Source organism: Schistocerca gregaria, chromosome 4 (assembly GCF_023897955.1).
Source record: "Schistocerca gregaria isolate iqSchGreg1 chromosome 4, iqSchGreg1.2, whole genome shotgun sequence".
In the NCBI taxonomy this organism is placed as follows: Eukaryota; Metazoa; Arthropoda; class Insecta; order Orthoptera; family Acrididae; genus Schistocerca; species Schistocerca gregaria.
In genome coordinates, this window is record NC_064923.1 from 662,652,724 (window position 1) to 662,677,247 (window position 24,524).

The window sequence follows — 24,524 nt, forward strand, 5'->3', positions numbered from 1 at the left end:
CCTCTGCCCAACTATTTTTCTGTATCTTTTATGTCACCAATTTGGTTCTTGTAGTGAGTAGAAATGGCAAGGACTCTGTTGCTGTTCTACGTTAAGGATAGTTTTCCATTTTTGCTATCATTCTGTAAAAAAATTTCTGCAGCGGTTGTCTGTGAAGTCCTACAAGATTTGCGTGTGAAATAGTGATCCAATTTATTGTGTGTGTTTTCAGAAAAGTAGAGTTTGCGGAACTGTTGGCATCATTTCATTGTTTTAACTCGTGCACAGTTTAAAATGCAACCAGGTAATGTGAGGGATGCAACTGCTGACCCCACAGCTGCTGTGCAGGATCTAGTCAGATCCTTAGCACCCATGATTTATCCCCTCACTGTAATCACGCAAAAGCTTACTTTGCTATTCAAGTCGATCAGATGGCATAAGTCAGAAATCCAGACACAGCTGAACTTAATTCTACTGACTGTGTAAAATCAAAACAAAATGCAAGAGACGATACCTGACCTTATCAGAAACCATGAGGCTACGTTGATTGAATTCAAGAATTGCGACAGGCTCAAGACAAATTTCTGTCAGAGATTGAAAAGATAGGTGATACTGCCAAAGAAATATGAATCAACAAAATCAGGTGGAAGAAATGGTTGCTAACCTCACTAAAACAATGCAAGATATTTCGTCAGGACAGTAAGCTAAAAATCAAGGAAAATTTTGAAGTACACAAGCATTACTTTCTGGAGGCCAGCAGCAAGTCGTATTCTTAGCTCACTTATTTGTCTCATAGTTAAATTCTTAATTTCTTTGCGTGTTTTTTTGAACGGCTTGTGAGATAAAAAAAATTGTTATGGGACGGACAGGGACTGCAAATGTTAAGTATGGATTCAGGGGGAATTGGCCACCACCCGTAAACAGCTGGAATCTGTGTTGGCCGTGGTCAACAGGCTCCAGGCTGTTGCCCTGGGGCGCGGTCACATTGGGACACCTGAGGAGAGCACTTTGGTGCCTCTGAAACCTGTAGCATCGCCTGGGATCTCTGATGCCACTGCGCTCTCGGATTAAGACGTCCCTGCTGGTTGACATTTGCCTGATGGTGACTGGCGAACTGTGGCGGGATCGCGAATCCCTGAGCGGAAGGCGAGAGTTGGTGCTGGCCGTAAGGCTGTACCCTTACGTCTCTGTAACAGGTTTGAGGTACTGCCCACTGCTGAAAGTACTTCTGAGCCAGCAAGGGCAGCCTCGCTTGTTGCGGCAGTGGCGGGTCTTCCTGAGAGGTTCGGTCAAGCGCAGAGGGTGGGACTGCTTGTCATTGGGAGCTCCAATGTTAGGCGGGTGATAGAGCCCCTTAGGGCAGCTAAGGACAGGAAGGAAGCCAATGTGCACACCGGTGGGAGTTATCCAAGATGTGGAAAGGGTCCTTCTGGATGCCATGAAGGGTACAAGGTGCAGCCAATTGCAGGTGGTGGTTCATGTTGGCACTAATGACGTGTGTCGCTATGGATTGGAAGAGATTCTCTCTGGTTTCCGGTGGCTATCTGAGCTGGTGAAGACTGCCAGTCTTGCTAGCAAGATGAAGGCAGAGCTCACCATCTCCAGCACAATCGACAGGACCGATTGCGGACCTTTGGTACAGAGCCAAGTGGAGGGTCTGAATCAAAGGCTCAAACAGTTCTGCGACCGTGTAGGCTGCAGATTCCTTGACTTGCACAATAGGGTGGTGGGGTTTGGGTTCCGCTAAATAGGTCAGGTGTCCACTACACACAGGAGGTGGCTACATGGGGAGCAGGGGCCGTGTGGCGTGGACTGGACAGTTTTTTAGGTTAGACAGTCTTGGGAAAGATCAAAAAGGGCTCCAGTCTCAAAGGGTACAGGGTAAAGAAACGACAAGAATTGACTAAGCAACAGTCCATATTGTAGTTGTAAATTGTTGTAGCTGTGTTGGAAAAGTAGCAGAGCTTCAAGCGCCGATAGAAAGCACTGAAGCTGAAATCTTCATAGGAATAGAAAGCTGGTTAAAGCCGGAGATAAATTCTGCCGAAATTTTACAGAGGCACAAACCATGTTCAGAAGGGATAGATTAAATAAAGTAGGTGGTGGTGTGTTTGTGTCTGTTGGTAGTAGTTTATCTTGTAGTGAAGTTGAAATAGATAGTTCCTGCAAATTACTATGGGTGGAGGTTGTACAACATCCATACCAAAATAATAATTGGCTACTTCAACCGACCCCCCCCCCCCCCCCCCCCGACTCAGATGATATAATAGCTGAATGGTTCAAAGACAACTTTAATCTCATTACAAATAAGTATCCCACTCATACAGTTATAATTGGTGGAGACTTTAATCTACCCTCGATTTGTTGGCGAAAATACATGTTTAAAGCCGGTGGTAGACAGAAAACATCTTCCGAAATTGGGCTAAATGCTTTATCTGAGAATTACTTTGAACAATTAGTTCATGAGCCCACATGAATTGTAAGTGGTTACGAAAACACACTTGACCCCTTAGCCACCACAAATAATCCTGATATAATACAGAGCGTTATGACGGATACAGGGATTAGTGAACACAAGGTCACTGTAGTGAGGCTCAAAACCATATCAACCAAAACCACTAAAAATAAATGCAAAATATATCTATTTAAAACAGCAGATAAAAATTCAGATGATGCCTTCCTGAGAGTGAGTCTCCATTCCTCCCAAGCTAATTATGTAAGTGTAGACCAGATATGGCTCAAATTCAAAGATACAGTATCGACAGAAATAGATTCATACTGTATAAGTTAATAAGAGACAGGACTGATCCACCATGGTACACAAAGCACATAAGAACACTGTTGCAGAAGCAACAAAAAAAGCATGCTAAATTCAGAAGAATCAAAATTCCCAAAACCGGCAAAATTTCACGGAAGCTCGAAATTTAGTGCGAACGCCAATGCAAGATGCTTTTAATTATTTCTGCAATGAAATATTGTCTCAAAATATGGCAGAAAACCCAGAGAGATTACGGTTGTATGCAAAGTACACCAGTGGCAAAAAAACAGTCAATACCGTCACTGTGCGATAGCTATGGAAATGTTACTGATGATGGTGCCACTAATGCGGAGTTACTAAATACAGTTTTCCATAGTTCCTTCACAAAAGAAGACGATGTAAATATTCCAGAATTCGAAACTAGAACAGCTGTTAGCATGAGTGACATAAAAGTAGATATCTTATGTGTTGCGAAGCAACTCAAATCACTTAAGAAAGGCAAGTCTTCTGGTCCAGATGGTATACCAATCAGGTTCCTTTCAGAGTATGCAGACACAATAGCGCTTTTCTTAGGCGCTTTTCTTAGCAATCATATACAACCGTTTACTTGATGAAAGGTCTGTTCCTAAAGACTGGAAAGTAGCACAGGTCACACCAATATTCAAGAAAGGAAATAGGAGTAACCCATTGTATTACAGTCCCATATCACTGACCTCAATTTGCAGCAGGATTTTGGAGCATATACTGTACTTGAGCATTATGAATCACCTTGAAGAAAATGACTTATTGATACATAACCAACACGGATTCAGAAAATATCATTCTGGTGCAACAAAGCTAGCTCTTTATTCCCATGAAGTAATGAGTGCTGTTAACAAGGGATCTCAGATCGATTCCGTATTCCTAGACTTCCAGAAGGCTTTTGATACCGTTCCTCACAAGCGACTATTAATCAAAAAGCATGCATACGAAGTATCGGACAGTTGTGAGACTGGATTCGTGATTTCCTCTCAGAGAGGTCACCGTTCATAGTGATAGATGGTAAATCATCGAGTAGAACAGAAGTGATATCTGGCGTTCCGCAAGGTAGTGTCTTAGGCCCTCTGCTGTTCATGATTTACACAAATGATTTAGGTGATAATCTGAGCAGCAATCTTAGATGTTTGCAGATGACGCTGTAATTTACCGTCTAGTAAAATCACCAGACTATCGATTCCAATTACAAAACGATCTAGAGAGAATTTCTGTATGGTGTAAAAAGTGGCAATTGATACTAAACAAAGAAAAGTGCAAGGTCATCCACATGGGTACGAAAAGAAATCCGTTAAATTTTGGGTATACGATAAATCGCACAAATCTAGGGGCTGTCATTTAGACTAAATACCTAGGAATTACAATTACTAGCAACTTAAATTGGAAAGATCACATAGATAATATTGTGGGGAAGGCGAAACAAAGACTGCGCTTTGTTGGCATAACACTTACAAGATGCAACAAACCCAATAAAGAGATAGCTTACATTACACTTGTCTGTCCTTTGCTGGAATATTACTGTGTGGTGTGGGATCCTTACCAGGCAGGTTGACAGAGGACATCGAAAAAGTGGAAAGAAGGGCAACTCGTTTCATGTTATCGCGCAATAGGGGTGAGAGCGTCACTGATATGCTACGCGAGTTGGGGTGGCAGTCACTGAAACAAAGGTGGTCTGCTTTGTGGCGATATCTATTTACGAAATTTCAATCACCAACTTTCTCTTCTGAATGCGAAAATATTTTGTTGACACCCATGTATGTAGGGAGAAATGATTATCATAATAAAATAAGAGAAATCGGAGCTCGAACAGAAAGATTTAGGTGGTCCTTTTTTCCATGTGCTATTCGAGAGTGGAATGGTAGAGAAGTAGTATGAAAATGGTTCGATGAACCCTCTGCCAGGCACTTAAGTGTGAATTGCAGAGTAAACATATCGATGTAGATGCATGTAGATGTAGAGGTGATTGATAGCTGGACAAAGGCATAGGAACAACAGCTGAATCAGGTGATAAGAGACGGTGTAAAATCTGCTGTCTCACCTCTAACCCTAGATGAATTGCCAGAAGAGACTTTCTTTAAGAAATGATCAAAAGAGGTTAAGACTCAGCTAGGCTCTGACTTTGTGAAATAGAACGAGCAAGTCGAGGAGTCTATTAGGATGACCAAAGGAAAGCTAGAGGAGTTCCATGGGATGATGAACAGTGGTAGCAAGGGTGCATCAAGATCCACAACAACAAACTTGGGGTGATGCATCCAGTTACAAAAACCCAAACTTGTATTCACCATTCTGTAGTCCTCATAAAGTACACAAGATGCTGCTATGGGCCACTACATATAGTCTATACCTAATATCAAAGAAAAAATGCTCAAGTATCGGCAATTTCAGATATTTCATCCTGATAAGAGGATGGTAAATCAATTGATGTTTGTGTGAAGCTTCAGGGGACCTTTGGCAAGGAACTGGACTGGCACACAGAAGGAAAGCTATGTATCGAGTTATAATTCAAGGAGAAGGTGCACTATGGACAATCGACGCATGCGAATCTTGTTGGACTTAATGATGAATTTGAACAGGTGTTCTTAGCAAAATACTGGTCACAAGGAATTCAACAAAAGGTTGCACCAAGAAGTATTTTACCCTGAACAACTATCATTCAAGCAAGTGTTGTTAGGAAAGTATTTCGAAAAAATCTTATAAATTTATCTACTGGGACAATCTGTTAACACAACTGGATGTATTGAGAATATTAAAAGCTAGATTACCGGTCAGTGTCAGAAATGAGCTAGTTAATGCGTCAGATAAATATTTAGAGGAATTTTTATCTGTGTTAGTTTTGATCGACCTGATTCAAGAATACATGAAGTTCATGTAAGGATCAAATAACAGGTATAATAATGCAAACACTGGTGTCGATCACTCACGAAGTGGCTGTGGAAATGGTAGTAATGCACTAAGAACCAACCAAATTGATAAAGCAAATAGAAGCAAGGTACGAAATGGTAATCTGAACAATAGTTGGAAGAACAGCAGAAATGGATATCGTAGTGGCTTCCCACCGGCCAGAAACAAATTTAATACAGGTTTTTGGAGGTACAATCCAGTCCAGCCTTATAACCAACAACCATCAACCAATCAGTTTTGGAACATAATTTTCCACAACAGCAACAACAGACTCAGTCGCAGTCTACACTGAGAGACTGACATGTGCAGACACAAATAATTACGGAGAGAACAGTGATGCAAATAATGGCAGTTACGCGCACATCCAACAAACTAATCGTAACTGCCTCAAGCCTCCAGAGACGTGGTCAGGGATTCAAATAGGGGCTCTGACCAACAACTGCAGATGCTATGGTATGAAAATGGAAAGGAATTAATGGAGTAATTGTCTGCGGATATTCGTTAGTGTGACAAGGTTTATCCTTTCGTGCCAATGTCGAAAATTCTTGCTACAATCGAAGTAATTCCAGTCACTGTAACACTAGATACTGGAGCTCCCGCTAATGTGATATAAAGTGCTTTGTCCCAAAAGCTATTGCGAAAAGCAAAACTTCCAACTTTGCCAGTGGAGAACAACAGAATTATAGGAGCCTTAAGCACAAGATCCAAAAGCGACAGGATGTGGATACAATTGATACTGCAATTGGGAAATGCAGCAATTACATGTGCATTCCTGATTTTGAAAACCTGATAGTGGATTGTATTCTGGGCATTAGTAGCATACAAGAGAGGGACAGAAACATCAATTTCTTAGTGGGGAAAGCAAAATTTTGGATCAACGATGCTTTAGTGGAGGTTGACTTAATAGGGAAAGGAGTAGTACACGAGCGATACTGCCATGCAGCCCACATAAGGTTGATCATCACAAATAATAAACGACTGAAAAAGGTTTCCCTGAACACAATGAAAGTATTACACTTTCAGATCATGTAATCGAGAAACTAAATGAACCCATGCATCTCACTGATAAACAGAATCTGCAATTAAAACCTGGAATTATCAAAGGATGTGTTATGCCACACAGGACACACTGTAATAGCTTCTATCCAGTTCCCTGGCATCATAAGAAACCTACAGAAGAGGAAATTATGAACAACTTGCTTCACACCTCAACCAAATTCATGCCTGCTGAATTCATGTTTAGAAGAAAGGAAATGAATGAACGGGCAGCTAAAAATTTGAAGGCAGAAGATACTGACATACCTTGGGAAGAGAGAATTAGACAAGCTCTGGTTAATCTCATCAAGAGGCTATGAGCAGAAAAAAGGATTACGACAGCAAACTCAAATGAATGCAAACATTCTTGATAGACGAAAAGGCATTGCTGTGAACACATTCACGATCCTCTTTACCTTCCAAAAAGAATAGGAAGTGGCAATTATTATACACTAGACAGTTTGTAATTGTGAAGATTCCAAACCCTGGTGTGTATTTATTGACATATCCATAAAGATCCCTATCAGTATATTAAATTATATCATGTGAAGTGATTAACACTGTGAAAAGACCTATGATGATTAAATTCAAAGTGATTAGGGATTACACAGTGACGAGTGATGGACTGTGAATAAATTTATAGTAACTGTGTTTGGTGTTGGACTATGATGCACTCATAGTGAGATCAGAGTTACTAATAAGACACTAGGCACCTCATAGTGAGAGCTTTAGAGAATTAATGGTAGTATTTTTCTAATAATTCACGAATTAATCCTTTTTGCTGATGACCAAGTTCATTCTTTATTTTTAGGAAGAGTTTATATACATTTGTAGGGCTATTTTAAATAATTAAGCTTTGGTTTATGATGTGTGTGTTTTATCCACTCAGGTTCGTGCATTGTAAGTTAGTCTTTTGTGAAAGGAAGTGTATGTGAAATGACTGAACTGTGTTGAAGGTGAACTTTGCTGATGGTGACATTTTAGGGACCTGCAGGCATCATTGATAATGAACAGTTAAATTTTGCTACATTCTTACCATTTAGTGTAGATGCAAGTTGGTTGCTACATAAGGCGTAGATTGGAATTAGTTTGGTTGTTCCTGACCCGAATTAATTTTACTTTCAAAAAGATGAAATACTTCATATAAATTTGTTGTTGTGGTCTTCAGTCCCGAGACTGGTTTGATACAACTCTCCATGCTACTCTATCCTGTGCAAGCTTTTCCATCTCCCAGTACTTACTGCAACCTACATCCTTCTGAATCTGCTTAGTGTATTCATCTCTTGGTCTCCCTCTACGGTTTTTACCCTCCGCGCTGCCCTTCAATGCTAAATTTGTGATCCCCTGATGCCTCCGAACATGTCCTACCAACCTGTCCCTTCTTCTTGTCAAGTTGTGCCACAAGCTCCTCTTCTCCCCAATTCTATTCAATACCACCTCATTAGTTATGAAACTACCAATCTAATATTCAGCATTCTTCTGTAACACCATATTTCAAAAGCTTCTATTCTCTTCTTGTCCAAACTATTTATCCTTCATGTTTCACTTCCATACATGGATACACTCCATACTTCCAGAAACGGCTTCCTGACACTTAAATCTATACTCGATGTTAATAAATTTCTCTTCTTCAGAAATGTTTTCCTTGCCATTGTCAGTCTACATTTTATATCCTCTCTACATCGACCATCATCAGTTATTTTTCTCCTCAAATAGCAAAATTCCTTTACTACTTTATGTCTCATTTCCTAATCTAATTCTCTCAGCACCACCCGACTTAATTCAACTACATTCCATTATCCTCGTTTTGCTTTTGTTGATGTTCATCTTATATCCTCCTTTCAAGACACTGTCCATTCCGTTCAACGGCTATTCCCAAGTCCTTTGCTGTCTCTGACATAATTACAATGTCATCGGCGAACCTCAAAGTTTTTATTTCTTCTCCATGGATTTTAATACCTAGTCCAAATTTTTCTTTTCTTTCCTTTACTGCTTGCTCAATATACAGATTGAATAACATCGGGGTGAGGCTACAACCCTGTCTCACTCCCTTACCAATCACTGCTTCCCTTTCATTCCCCTCGACTCTTATAACTGCCATCTAGTTTCTGTACAAATTGTAAATAGCCTTTCGCTCCCTGTATTTTACCTTTGCCACCTTTAGAATTTGGAAGAGAGTATTCCAGTCAACAGTGTCAAAAGCTTTCTCTAAGTCTACAAATGCTAGAAACGTAGGTTTGCTTTTCCTTAAACTTTCTTCTAAGATAAGTCATAAGGTCAGTATTGCCACATGTGTTCCAACATTTCTACAGAACCCATACTGATCTTCCCTGAGGTCGGCTTCCACCAGTTTTTCCATTCGCCTGTAAAGAATCTGCGTTAGTATTTTGCAGCTGTGACTTATTAAACTGATAGTTCGGTAATTTTCACATCTGTCTCATACATCTTGCTCACAAGATGGTAGAGTTTTGTCAGGACTGGCTCTCCCAAGGCCTTGAGTAGTTCTAATGGAATGTTGTCTGCTGCTGGGCATTCACTGCTTGCTGCCAAGAAGGTGATTGTTTTTGCTGATGTGACTTGCAATAACGACTGCGCGAAACGCTGCTATCTCGTTCAGGATGCTATGGAAGACACCCTCTCAAGCACCCCGAAGACTTCTTGAGCCCTCGGCTGTGATGGGTTTCAGGCTGTCAAAAGAACTATGGTTTGTGCACGTGCGGATGAGAGAAAGGCTGAGGCGTCTTCGAGTGTACAAGGATGGACTCATCGTGACCATCGTTTCCGTAGTGTAGCGGTTATCACGTCTGCTTCACATGCAGAAGGTCCCCGGTTCGATCCCCGGGGGAGGGGGGAACAGTATTTTCCTGCCTATGTCGCATACTACTCCAGTGAGCCACGTCATGTGTGGATCTGTTGCATGTACCTTCGTTATGCAAGCGCGACATTTATTGAATTTTTAAGTTATGATGGCAACCTTGTTGAAAGTTCTCTGTGAAGTAAGCATCACAGCAATAGTTTCCGTGGTGTAGTGGTTGTAACGTCTGCCTAACACGCAGAAGGTCCCTGGTTCGACTCAGGTCTTTCAGTGTTCTATCAAACTCTTCACACAGTATCATATCTCCCATTTCATCTTCATCTACATCCTCCTCCATTTCCATAACATTGTCCTCAAGTACATCACCCTTGTATAGACCCTCTATATACCCTTTTGTAGTGTTTCCTTCGTCGGGGTTCTGCCGTGAAAAATATAAAATAGAAAATCTGATTGGGTTTTGAATTTTGATGGAATAAGTTATGGATAAGGCGGACTTCGTATTACTGATTGAGATTGTGCTGCAATTTGACCGTGCATGGCAGACCGGGTCGGCAACACTACAAAAACTAACTGTACGGAAATGGCATCAGAAACTAATTGAAATTTACCTTATAATCTTGTTACAAACACGGTACTAATTACAATATAGTCTTCATAGCTGTCCTAATTTCTCTTGTAGGACGACCCGTCTTTCACTTTTCTCCATCTGTTGAAAACTTCAAGTTGTCACTGTCATGATCAATTTACAACACACACACACACACACACACACACACACACACACACACAAAAGAAAAGAAAATTTTTCATAAAAATCGGTCGCTGGCACAGCGCTCTTCTATGTGCGCGATCGTAAATTATATCTTTGTATTGGCGGAGGCGCGGTAGTCAAAGTACTGTTACACCTTTCTGCTTTCCCTTCTTTGCTTAGAACTGGGTTTCTATATGAGCTCTTTATGTTCATACAAGTGGCTCTCTTTTCTCCAAATGTATCTTTAATTTTTCTGTAATCAGTATCTATCTTACCCCTAGTGAGATAAGCCTCTACATCCTTACATGTGTCCTCTAGCCATCCCTGCTTAGCCATTTTGCATTTCCTGTCGATCTCATTTTTGAGACGTTTGTATTCCTTGTTGCCTGCTTCATTTACTGCGTTTTTATATTTTCTCCTTTCATCAATTAAATTCAGTATCTCTTCTGTTACCCAAGGATTTCTACTAGCCCTCGTCTTTTTACCTACTTGATCCTCTGCTACCTTCACTATCTCTCAAAGCTACCTATTCTTCTTCTACTGTATTTCTTTCCCACATTCTTGTCAAGCATTCCCTAATGCTCTCCCTGAAGCTCTCTACAACCTCTGGTTCCTTCAGTTTATCCAGGTCCCATCTCCTTAGATTCCCACATTTTTGCAGTTTCTTCAGTTTTAATCTACAGTTCATAACCAATAGATTGTGGTCAGAGTCCACATCTGCACCTGGAAATGTCTTACAATTTAAAACCTGATACCTTCTAGTATCTCCAGGATTCTTCCAAGTATACAACCTTCTTTCATGATTCTTGAACCAAGTGATAGCTATATTAAGTTATGCTCTGTTCCTCTTTCATTTCTTACCCCCAGTCCATATTCACCTACTATGTTTCCTTCTCTCCCTTTTCCTACTCTCAAATTCCAGTGACCCATGACTATTAAATTTTCGTCTCCCTTCACTACCTGAATAATTTTTTTTAACTCATCATACATTTCATCATGAATGTAAGAGGAATTAATGTATCTATCTGTTCTAAAGTGAATTCAGTTTCATACATAGTGTGAAAATAAACTGAGAAGGCATAAGACTTTAACAGAGAAAAGTATGATGAGAACATACAAGTGGCGCGAAGGCAAGGTGATTTATAGTCGTCATCAGAAGTATTTCCCAGGGGGAAAAGTGCATAATATTCCTTTCTTTAAAATAAATAACACCAACAATTAACAAAGCACATGGGCAGTAGTCAGTCATTAAGGAAGAATGCTCCAAAATTTTGATGAAAAATTGAGTATCATGTAAATGAGTTCCTGGAAGAGGCGAGTTTAACAACTACTGTTAAACTCCTAGTTTTGGAAACAAACCAACCTATAGCTGAAGATATTTCCACTCATTATTTTATGGTATAATTTTTTGAGGTAAATTTTCATTTAGGAAAGAAGTGTTAATTGTCAGAAATATTTTCCAGCCACTAGGTGGGTCTGTTTTGCACATAACCCTCGTCATTTTCCTCTCTCCTCCCATCACAACTTTGCCACCACCCTGAATCAGTCCTATTTTCTGCGAATAATCTCCTTTGCTCCTTTGCTCCTTGGTCCTTTGCCATGGTGCCTCTATTCAGGCATCTTCCCTGCAACTCTAATACATCTCATTCTCTTTAAAAGTTTAAGCAACTTAAGCCCTTGCTGATGCTGTCTGCTTCTGGTTTCCAGCCAGTTTCTTACACCTGACTTTGTGAATACTGGTCTGGTAAAGATGTTCTGCCTCAGTTACAAGAATCACAAATATTTAAATAAGGAAAAAAAGTTCTCACAGGAACACGTTGGTAACACTAGAAGCAGATAGGGTACACTATTTCCATCTCAGAGGTGGGGACGTTTAGTGGTTACAGAAAGGGACATCCAGCCACACTAAACTACTGGCATTGCCAAATCCAAATTAACGTAACTACCCTGTGAAAAGCCAGGGAAAAGAAGAGAAGATTAGCATAGGCCATTAACTTAATATTATCCTCTCCAACTTTCTTCTTCAGGGGCTCCCATACCTTACTGCAGCACACATTAGTATCCAAAGATACAGGAAAATCAACAAATCTTGTCCACTCTCATGTTTCCCATGTAACTGCCTCACTGCAAATATGACATCTATCACTGACCTGCCAAGGCTGAAGCCATGCTGCTATTCCTTCAGTTTTCCTTAACTTTGCCCCTTATTCTCTTCCCTAGAATGTTTCAAATATTTCTGCACCCTTCTATCCTTCTTAAACTCATTCTCAATCCCTTTCTTTAAGACTGGAACAATTAATCCTTTCTTCGAGTCTTCTGGAGCTGTCTTCTCCCTCCAAACTACCCTCAGCACATTGTACTGCCATTACTGCCCTGTTGCTCCAGCTGCTCTTACCATTTCAGCTGACACCAACTACCCTCCTCCTTTTACTGTCCATGGCCGATTCTACATTTGTACATCTAATACCTACTGCATTTTCTATTTCTCTGATGTTATCCATCTCTTTACTGACCTCCCTTCTTGGCTATCCATACTGGATTTAAAAGGGCCTCAAAGTGTTCTTTCCGCACTGCTCTCAGTTTTTTTCTTACTCCTTCCTTATTTTCCATTTACATTTGGTGGAGTGAAGTTTCCAGTAACACATTTCCTCTTTGTCTTCCTTATCCCAAATAGCAATTACCTGTTGCTTTTTCTGCCTTCCTTCATCACTTCTGTCCATCAATTTCCTTTCTCCACTACTACTATCTTTTTGGCTTGTTTATTCTTGCTATTGTATTCATGCCTTACATCTAGTTTCTTTTGCTGAAACCATGCCCTAACTGCTGCTGTCCACCCCCATTTTTATCCTGTACTGCTGCTTTCACACTCTCATTCCACCTTCATTTTTGCTTAAATCTTTAAATGTTGCCATCCACAGGTATCTTGAAGGCTGATGTTTAAAGAGTTACACATTTTTTGAGAGAGTGCTGAAAAGCAATGCCCCCAAATTTCTTATGTGAAAACTCTTATTAAAGCTTTTTAAATAAAATGAACATTATAAATATTCTACATCTTTATTCTCCATGTCTACACATTTGCAGCCCTCTGCCGCTAGAGGGCTCCGAATTGTAGCCTATAACGTGGTGGTGTGTAACGTACCTATGTCTGTGCGTGACAAACGGTGTGCTGTAATCAAGTTCTGAATTCGAAAAGTTCATCTACATATGGAGCACCCTCTCCTTCAGAATGTCAATGCCAGAGACCACAGGAGTGCTGTGACATCTGTAACAGTCTGATGCCTTCGGTTCACTGTCATCGATCGTTCTACATACAGTCCTGACTTTGCCCTATCCGATTTGCATCCATTTCCAAAATTTAAAGGACCCCTTCGAAGGCTTCATTGCCACAGCAATGAAGTGGTGCATGCAGAAGTGGGGTTGTGGCTCCATCAACAAAGTCAAACAGTCTACAGTGACAGTTATCAACAAACTGCTCTCTCACGGCACAAATGTGTTTGTTGCTCAAGAGTGACTATGTTGAGGAATAACCATGTAGAATAAAGACGTATACTGTTAATAACATTCATTCTATTTATAAAGCTTTAAGAGTTTTCACATAAAAAACTCAGAGGCATCACTTATTCGCACACCCTCATAACTGAACCATCACAATACATACATTCACAAATGATATTTGTTATAAATAATCCATCAAAATTTGAGAGGCATTACAACATATGAAGAAAATATGACCTTCACCCCCTTCAGCCTTGTATTTCAGGTGAGATCTAGGAGCAAGTTTTCAGCATCTAATTCAGAGTATGTAGTTACTGACAGTAAATTAATGAAATTTGCTCTGCAGTTTCACAGTTTATCTATAATACATAGCACTTTGTTTGAAATACTGAAATAAGGTGATGTTCAGAAAAAGCAGAAAGTATTTTCCTGCACCCAAAGCTAATCAGATCAGATTACTTTACGAAAGTTAATTTTAACTGCCTTACCTGCTCTGGGCTCATATATGTCTCTGTTCCGACTTGTGCAGTGTGCTTCTCATGCCTTCTTTCATATGATTGTTGAATGGTGTCATGGAACGTTTTTTTCTCCGTAACATTCTCTACCATTGCAGTAACAAGACCAAAATCTCCAACCTTAATTTGGCCATTCAATGAAAAGAATATGTTTGAAGGCTAAAAACATGGTAAGATCCCAAATTACTAAATCAGATATATGTTCTCACACATAATAGAAATATAACAAATAAAATAAACTAAAATACACAGTGTGTTGAAAAATTCACATTGTTCATTAACAGATAGTTCTGGTAAAATGGTGCAGAAATTCTGAAACTACAGAAAATTTAAATATGTGTGATAGTTATCATGCTAGGGTTTCTGTTCCCTTGATGTTAGGTATGAAGAAGTCAATGTATCAAGTTACAGCATTGGGCTTCTAGTGATTAATGTTACGCAAGACATTGTTTTGTAAACCCTTTTTTTTGTGAGTATTGAATTGTCGAGGCTTGGTTTTGTGTGCCTTCCGTTTGAGGTAATCGTTGGGCTATGGTATGGACAGCCGATGTTATGATATCAGAGCAAGGGCAGAGAGACCTCATCGCCAACTGCAGCTCCAAGGAGTACTTCAAACGAAAGATTCCGTGAACCCAAAATGAACAATGCTGAAGAAGACAATATCAAGCTTGGATGTATTTTTTAGGCAGTCTCTTCTCTGAAGTCTCTGGATAGACCTCTTATGGTAGCATCTAATGAGACACTGCACATTGTGTAATAGACTCTGAGAATAAAGTAATCTGTCAGCAAGAACAACAGTCTACTAATTTAAGTTGATTGGATAAACAGCTGTTTCATATGGTGTGCTATGGTTCAGGAATTGTACAGGAGTACTGCACAATTAGCATGATCACAGTACGGTGCAGTAGCACAAACACAAAAATCATGTGGCACCCCTGCAATGGTTAGTAGCAACTTCAGCAAACATTATAATATACCATGCTACTCATTTGTTTTTGCCATCAGAGGCACAAGAGCCTAACGAAGTACTGAACAAAAAATTATCAAAATGCAATGGGTAAATAGTTGAGTGGTTTCCAAAGGCTGAGGGGAAACTCCAGATCTGGACACTATTCCTCACAGTGATACCAATGATATAAACAGACACTTACATGCAAGTTCTATTTTGTTGTCTAAACCATAAAATAAACTTAACCTGTGAGACAACAAGAATTCAATTACACATTTTAGAAAAAAATTATAGCTTGAGAGAAAGTGATCAAATCCCATATCTAGCAACTCAAAGCTATGATTTGCTGGTTTCCTTAAATTACTATACCCTCAGTAAGCCCACAGTTTGAGTCCTTCACACATACTTTTCAACTGGGCTAATGCCCTATCTCTATTTACACAACTGAAAACCACCTTTCCTTCTCAGCAGGAACTTACATCATACAAAAAACTGTGCCTGATCTACTGATAATTTTAACTACGTAATTTTGAACTATATTAGTTTCAAAACAAGAATAACAATTTACAAAAAATATGATACAAAACGAGCAAACCACACTCTAAGGCAAAAAGTTACAAAAATAAAATTGTGACTTTTCAGTCTTTGCCAATGGGTCTGTTGCAAATACACTTGTCGGGTTTGCCACTGGACTGTATTGTGTAAATCACACAATATTTCATCGCTGCAACTGCTCGACATCGTCAGGTGCTGATTGTTGCTGACCTGAAGATGTTGAGTAGTTGCAGCGATGAAATATTGTACGATTTACACAAAATGATACAGCGGCAAACCAGAGAAGTGTATTTGCAAGAATTAAATTCATGTTATGGTGTAATGTCAATGAAGAGGAACAAACATGTAACAATCTTTAACTGAATAACATTTTTCTGAGAACCTATGCAAAAACTTTATGCCATCCCTGATGCCATATGCTTTGCAGCATAAAGAATCTCTTACCATTTTCTCTCTTAATTACGTCGATACTCAGCTCAGTGCAGTGCAAAACAACATAATTTAACAGAAACTATTTAAATTACTTAATATTCTAACAGTAATTCTTTATTATACAAAATTGTGTGTTGCAAGCTGTGTGTTATGTGAATTATCTAGTCTCAGCAAAATCCCATGTTCTATAAATTGTCAAAAATCTTTCACAAACCGATCTAATGGTTAACAACTGAAACAGTATGAAAGAATCTAATTAATAGAGCTATCTGGAACATTCTCTAACTTGCACCACACATTACATTTTGTCTGTTTACACTTTTGTACTGTCAGGTAACAACTTGTTGCCCAGTTAAGTTGTTGTACTGGAACACTGTAGACATTATTAGCAATGATTTCAAACTTGTTTGTTTGTGTCTCTCTTCATTTGCTTGATGCCTTGTCACTGACTTTACTCCTCCTATTATTAACAAAGGCAGATAATGCGGTTACTGAGTAAATGTAGTATTTATGGAACACATATTTTCCTGCATAACATTTACAGAGCTTTGAAAATGAAATCATTTGGTCAGCAATAGAACCAAGATGAAGAAACTGGTGTTTAAACTTACACAAACTATTAAGTACACCAAAATTGCTCCTCAAAATCAAATAGAACTTTGAAAACATGCCTTAGCTCAACTATGGGCTTTTGTCTCCTCGTAAAGTGAGTGTTAAAGAAATGCAGCCACATGTATGCTACTTGCAAAAACGTTAATGTAAAAAATGAAAAATAAAATTAGTTGATTTTAGCATAATAAAACAAAATAGGTGACTTACAAGACATCACAAAATCTGTAATTTTGTCATACACAAATGTTATAAATCAGTGGACGGCAGTTTGTCCAACATTCATAACTGATAGTTATTGAATGTTAGAACTGAGTTCTGATTTCTAATCCCTTCAAGACTGAGGTTTGTATACAATTTTGAGATGTAACAATATTAAGAAAAGGATAGTTGCTACTCACCATAAAACGGAGATGCTGAGTCACAGATATGCACAACAAAAAGACTGTCACAAAATAAGCTTTTGGCCAGCAAGGCCGTTGTCAAAGTGATGTCACACACACACACACACACACACACACACACACACACAGTGACAATAGATTCTGGCAGCTGAAGCAACACTACGACCAGCAGCAGCAGCAGCAGCTGCAGCAGTGAATTATGGGACAGACAACTGGGGGATAGGGAGATGGCTGGGATGGGAGGGGGAGGGATAGCAGGGTAGGCATGGGGGACAGTGAAGTGCTTGTGCAGGGACAAGGTGGAGAGAGGGTAGGGCAGCTGGTGCAGTCTGGTGCTTAGACGGGGGGCGGGGAGAGGTTGGGGGAGGGGGTAGGGTAGCGGAAAAGAAGAGAAGTAAAAAGACTGGGTTCATTGGTGGAACAGATGGTTGTTTAGTGGTGGAATTGGAACAGGGAAGGGACTAGATGGGTGAGAACAATGATTAACTGATGTTGAGGCTAGGAGGGTTATGAGAATGTAGGATATACTGCAGGGAGAGTTTCCACCTGCACAATTAGGAAAAGCTGGTGTTGGTGCTCCCTACCCTCTCCACTGTTTCCCTGCATGCTCCCCAGCAGCACTTCACTGTCCCCCAGCCCACCCCTGCTATCCCTCCCCATCCCAGCCTTCTCCTTACCTCCATCCAGCTGCCTCTCGCATTATGCACTGCTGCTGCAGCTGCTCGTAGTGTGGCTTCAGTTGCCAGAGATGTGGTCGTGTGTGTGTGTGTGTGTGTGTGTGTGTGTGTGTGTGTGTGTGAGTGACAAAGGCCTTGTTGGCCGAAAGCTTATTTTGTTATAGTCTTTTTGTTGTGCCTATCTGTGACTCAGCATCTCCTTTATATGGTGAGCAGCAACTATCCTTTTCATAATATTGTTAATTCCATCTTGGATTTTCCATTGATTGACTTTAGAATGTAAGTTCATTTTCACTATAGTGAACTTTGATGTGATGATGAAAATAGGAATGAACATTGTAAAAAAAAGCCACTGACTTTCACAAAAAATAATAAATTTGCAGAAAACAACACAGAATTTTTGCAAAAACACAAAATTTGCCAGAAACAACAAATCTGGCACAGAAATAACATTGAACTTGGCAAAAGATGACAGCAAAAAAAGAAAAGGTGATTCGGAATTTAGAAAAAAAAGGTGATTCGGAATTTAGAAAAAAAAGGTGATTCGGAATTTAGAAAAAAAGAGTTGATTCGGGATTTAGAAAAAAAAAGTTGATTCGGAATTTAGAAAAAAATAAAGTTGATTCAGAATTTAGAAAAAAAGTTGATTCGGAATTTAGAAAAAAAGTTGATTCGGAATTTAGAAAAAAAAGTACTCGGAATTTAGCAAAGAAAAGAGACTCGGAATTTAGTAAAGAAAAGAGACTCGGAATTTAGTAAAGAAAAGAGACTCGGAATTTAGTAAAGAAAAGAGACTCGGACTCGGAATTTACAAAAAGTAGCAAAAAATTTAGCAAAACAGTGGCGTGGAATTTAGGAAAAAAAGTAGCACGGAATTTATCAGAAAAGTAGCACAGTTTTTAGCTAAAAAAGTAACACTGAATTTGACCAAAAGTAACACGGAATATGGCCATAAAATGAAACGTACTCTTCCTGTCCCTAATGGTACTGCAATGAGGTACTGACCCTCAAAGATGTATCCGCCTCTTATGGCCTAGCAAATCTTCCAATTAAATACTGTTTCTCTATACACTTGATTAGTGTAAATAACATCCTTCCTGAAGTGCATGGTAAAGGAAGATGTGAATGTGCAGCTCAATGAGGACTCAATCAACTAGAATTATATTTGTGCATATAAATCCTGCCATATGCTCTCAAAATACAAGGCTTCCTAGCTTTGTAAGAGAGCAACAGGATGCCTAGTATCATCTCAACTGACGGTACTGCAGTGCTCCGGAATTCATGCTGAACACACCAGTTTCATTGTGGCATAATATCTGTAAGTGATTTATACTTGATTTACACTATGGTCATATTCAAGTAGGCAAAACCATCATGAACAAAAAGGTGACAAAACACTATTAAAAATTTTTAACTAAAAAATAGTTTTGATCACTAAAACCATTCATTTTTATCTTAAGAGATGACCAGTTTTGATGTGTATGAGATCATCTTCAGACCAGTTAATCCATGATGACCGCAGATGCAGTTGATCTTCACGCCTTCCTAGAGCAGTGCCACCATTTCCAACAGTAATCATGGAATCACTGGTCTAAAGATGATCACACACAGACCAAAACCAGTCATCTTTTAAGATAAAAATAAATTACTTTAGTGGTCCAGACTGTTCTTTAATTTAAATTTTTTTAAAAAAACTGACACGTCTCCAAAATGCCTGGAAAATGGCTGTTTTGAGAATACAGTGAATCTGAAATCTTGCATCTTAACTCTTGCACTGATTTTCATGAAGAAGTTTGTGTATTTTATCTGCTGCTGGATAAAGGTGTGTTTTAGACATTTCCATTCACATCATCCCTCGGTGATAATCATCCATGTCTCACTACCACAAATCAAAACTGGCAATACACACTGACTGTAGCTTTTCTTTTCAGCCACACCCATAATCTAGTTTAGAAATCACTATTAGTTTCCCAAAAGCACTTCAGACCATTTCTCAACTTCTGGTTTTTTCTTTTCCTGTTCAGCAAGTCATCTTTAAATGTCCTAAATGCAAAATATCAGTGGGATTCATTGTCAAGTAATTTGCACTGTTTTCTTTTTGATCTGTTGTACATAAATAATTTCAGTCTTTTTGTTACTGATTTTCAGGGTTACTATCAAAGTTGATCAATTAAGTTCTTCCATTAGTTGCTCAAGTTTATTTGCACCAGCAGCAAATAGTATAATGTATCAATAAGTCAAAAGTGGCTCAGATAAGTTCCATTAACAATATGCCTTCTTCATTTTCCCAGTTTAACGACCGGAAAGTTCCTTTAAGACTGCTGAGACTAGTTTAGGAGATATGGACTCACCCTGCCTGCCTTCTTTCAATCCTAAATGTATCACTTTCTTGGTGAAATCTGATAGTAACTGCAGTGGCACCGTATTAGTATATCGACATATGTCGAATCAATTTCTCATTGAAATGAGGCTGAAAGCATTCTCAAAATCTATGAGCCCTAGGTTCAAATGGCTCTGAGCACTATGGGACTTAAAATCTATGGTCATCTGACCCCGCCGGGAATCGAACCCGGGCGTGGGAAGCGAGAACACTACCGTACGACCACGAGATGCGGTATGAGCCCTAGGTAAAGTGATAATTCATACGCCTTGCTCCATTCTATAATATCCTCCACGAGTCACAAATGGGACATTGTGCTACACCCATGTCTAAAACATGCTTTGCTTAGTAGTAGTTCAATGTTTATTCTATTGTTGGCGATAATTTTGTCAGACTCCTTTTAAGTTACAGAGGGGCTTTTTCTGTCTTGTCTGTCAACTATCTTATTAAGTAGAACAACTATATTATTATGTAAACTGAAGGCAGAGGGAGGGGGGGGGGGAGAAAGGAAAGGGAAGAGAAGGAACTACTGACATCAGCTGCATCAGGACTTTGTGTGGCATCAGCAGTGACAAGTGAAAATGTGTACTAGACCGGGACTCAACATGGGATCTCTTGCTTACTGGGCAGTTTCATTAACCTCTGTGCCAGTCGAATACACTGAAATACACTGATTTATTGCAAATGCATGGAGTATTTAGCATGTTCCTCAAATGACCCACACTCCCACCTAGCACCACCTATCTGCAAGTCTCCATCTATGTCCTCCATGCTCACTAATTTTAGATTCCTGCTGGAGATCGAACATTAACACGCTTCCACACTGAAGGTTGTGGATTCATTGCCCATCGAGTCAAATCAATTATATGAATGTGTGGTGTCAGTTCTTTCAGACAAAAACAGATACCATGTATTCATATAACTATATTATTGTCCAGTTTTTGGCAACTGTCTACAACCTTAGGCATTCTGTAAATAATTATCCAAGCTCCTTTTGTAATATTTTACACTCAAATTTAATACACCACCATCCCCATATAAGTTTCTTTTTTTTTCATGCCTTGAACGATACAACTCATCCTAAACTACTTCAAAGTGCCATTAATTTCTTTATTAATTACATGTGTTTCAATTTATTATTGAAGAATTCAGTTTGTCTCAATTGTTTGTTATTTTGTCATTTGTGCATACCTTGGGAATCTAAGGAGATCCAAGCAGTCAGTCCAGCAAGAAATCATTGATGAAGAAAATCAAACACATGACAACCACACAATTAAGATGACAATTGTACTGCCATCATTGCATAAACATTTGCAAAAGCACTAGCTACTGTGATTAAAAAAAAATCTACTTGTTTTGTAATGCGATAAATGGAATATGTTACTTTGTATAAGGTAGTGGCTGTTGTTTCTTTTGTCCTTCACAACAAAATAATACATACACATCTCATTTAATATTTTTGTGAATGAGTTTTACTGCAGACTAAGATGTTCTTTGCTAATACCCAAACAGAGCACTTGATTTTATTGGATGCTAAGAAAGGTACAGCAGTATCAATTTCTGAAGTCCACTAGAATATGAATTTAGAGGATTTTCATCTCTCAAAGCAAATATCACATCAACATTATTCAATGAAAAATATCACAAGTTATTCTAAGTGTATATATTAACCTGGTTTACTTTAATCTTACCTTTAGATCTCTATGTATAAGGCCTTGGAGGTGAACATATTCCACTGCCTGCACAATCTGTTCAAACATTACAAGAACTTTATGCTGATCTCTAGAGGACACATTATCACATAACCATTCCCTTAGGCTTTCACGGTGGCACAGCTGCATTTGGATGTATAGGAACACAGATGTTGATGGACCGGCCATGATACTACCATCTCCACGTATGTTTAGTGATGCTGGTCTTCTTGAGGTCACATCACAGCTCGTCTGACTACTATCATAGTCTGAGCCTACAGAGATAATGCTGTCACCTTGTCCCTGTTCACTAATTTCATTGTCAAATGAAGTTAATAACTCATCTGCATTCTGTTTTTCCTTGGAATCCTCAAATACAATGAATGAATCATCTTCGTCACTTGCTGATCGGCAAATATTAGCACCTGAGGTGGTATTCTCAGATGCCGTACAACTGCTATCTTGAGCACCTGTCTTCATTGTCTTTGTGGGTAGCCCATACAGTCGTGCATACTCTGAGGTAGAGTGTAAATCTTTGCTCAGCTGAGAAAGGTCAATAGATGTAGCATCTTGTAAAAGACTGGAAGGAAGAACAGAGTGAGAATGATATTAGCACAATCAAGGAATCAAATTAAGTATTTCACTTACAATTCTGTATGTTTAGAATACATAATTCAAAATAACTGCAACAAGATTGTTTTACAAAATAACAACAATGCATATTTCTTGGAAGGCAGTCAATCTACATTAAAGAAAATAATGACTGTTGCACTGTTACTAGCAGAGTGCAAATTTAGCACCTTATACCACACATACTTGCCTCTTCTTGAGCAACTTACAGGAACACTGAGAATTCCAAACTATTTGTAAAACTGAAGTTAGCTGCAATTACACATTTGCTAATTCAGCACGAGGTACAGAGTGCTGGTAAACAATGAATAACAAACCACTGGTCCATCACTACAGTCCAGTATTTCCTATCACCTGTCCCAGGAATTTAACTGACAATACATGTCTCTAAATTTAACAATATTTCAAATAATCCCTAATGTCAAAATTACTGACAGACTAAAACATTGGGATATAAAGAACCTACACGGAGTGTCCTTCCAGTTGCACCATCTAAATTTGTCTCATGAGGCAATGAAAAAATTTAGCTCTCATTACACACTGTTACCTTTTTCAGTCACCACAGAGCTGTAAATCCGATCATAAAGGTGAGCCTTCAGGGCTATCGAATAAGTCAAGTTACTGCTGACTACTAGCAACAAATTATGGCTCCTGCTAGTCATCAAATCACACTGATAGTTACATTCCAGGAGGGATGGCTAATATTCAGGAACAATCATTCACAGAAATAAGTCCAGTAAACATGGGCTCTAAAATGCATATTCTAAGAGCTATGAGCACTCGTTTATCTTTGCTACTGTGGAACACAGCTTATCTACTGACCAAGTGCTCATAGCTTTTAGGATATGCATTTTAGAGCCCATGTTTACCTGACAATTTTTTCTTGTTTTGGTCCATACTACCTCCCCACAAAATATGCATGGCAAGGAGCCTGCAATAACAGAGATTTGTTTCAGAGTATCGAAGATGAAGAAATGCCCCCATTTACTGGACATTTTTGCTTCAAATGATAGTTCCTATCATATCCCTGAATATTGGCCTTTCTTCCTCAAACACACTGTATGTGTATATTTACAGAAAACAGCTCATTCGAATATGAAAAAAATTGCTCTTTCTTTTATAGAACACAGCTGTTGTTTTTATCTATTTTTTTAAACAAATCACTCTTGTAACTTTACACAAACAACTATCAACTATCCATATATTGGAAAAGACAAGATCTATTTAATATAAATATTAGCGCTATACAGATTGTAAGTCACTGGTGTTAAATATTATTGTAAGTTGCAGGAGTAGTGGCTAATGAGTTACTCTTTTACTTCTTTTTTTAAATTTGTGAATTCACATTTTCCTGCTTGATTTCTACCAGCAATCTGTTGTAGGTCTTTGCAGCAGAACACAAAATTCGATTCTGAACCCTAGCAGAGGCTGCAGAGTATACATAAAAATTATTTCTACTTCTAGTAGTGTGACCATGAATTACGCCATTTTATCTAAATTCGCTCTACTTATTAAGCACAACTACTATTAGGGACTATATACAGGATGTCCGATTATCTTGACCACCCTAAATAACTGTTTGTCCAGATGCAAATTACAAAATGTTTCAACAAATGTTCTTTAGCTGTCAGAGGGACATCAATCAGCATGACTGCCTTCGTTGTAGCTTTGTTTTTTACAAAGATATGAACAGCGGTATGAGTTCTCTAAATGGCACCCTGTATTTTTTTATTCGGTATTCATTTCCTCTACTAAAGACCTATTCAAAAATGTATCCCAGTGTACCACACACTGAAACACAACATTATTCATTACATAACACAACACTGACATTGAGACCAGGATCACAAATTCGTCCACTTGCTGGAGCTGTCAGAAAACAAATGAAAACCAAGTAAAAACATAACACAAAACT

At 38.9% G+C, this 24,524-nt stretch overlaps 1 protein-coding gene and 1 non-coding gene across 3 annotated transcripts in view; one reads left to right on the forward strand and one right to left on the reverse strand.

Annotated features, from left to right (window-relative positions):
- Positions 1-24,524, reverse strand: part of LOC126267175 (eukaryotic translation initiation factor 2-alpha kinase-like) — a 165,367-nt gene that overhangs the window by 27,296 nt on the left and 113,547 nt on the right. For both annotated transcript variants that reach the window (XM_049972136.1, XM_049972137.1), the window contains exons 13-14: positions 21,980-22,559; positions 14,256-14,441 (exon numbers count right to left, since the gene is read on the reverse strand). In XM_049972136.1, the coding sequence (XP_049828093.1) occupies positions 14,256-14,441; positions 21,980-22,559 (766 nt within the window). The remainder of the gene's footprint in view (positions 1-14,255; positions 14,442-21,979; positions 22,560-24,524) is intronic.
- Trnav-cac (transfer RNA valine (anticodon CAC)) lies at positions 9,484-9,562 on the forward strand. The gene has a single exon. It is a non-coding gene; the product is annotated as a tRNA-Val (tRNA).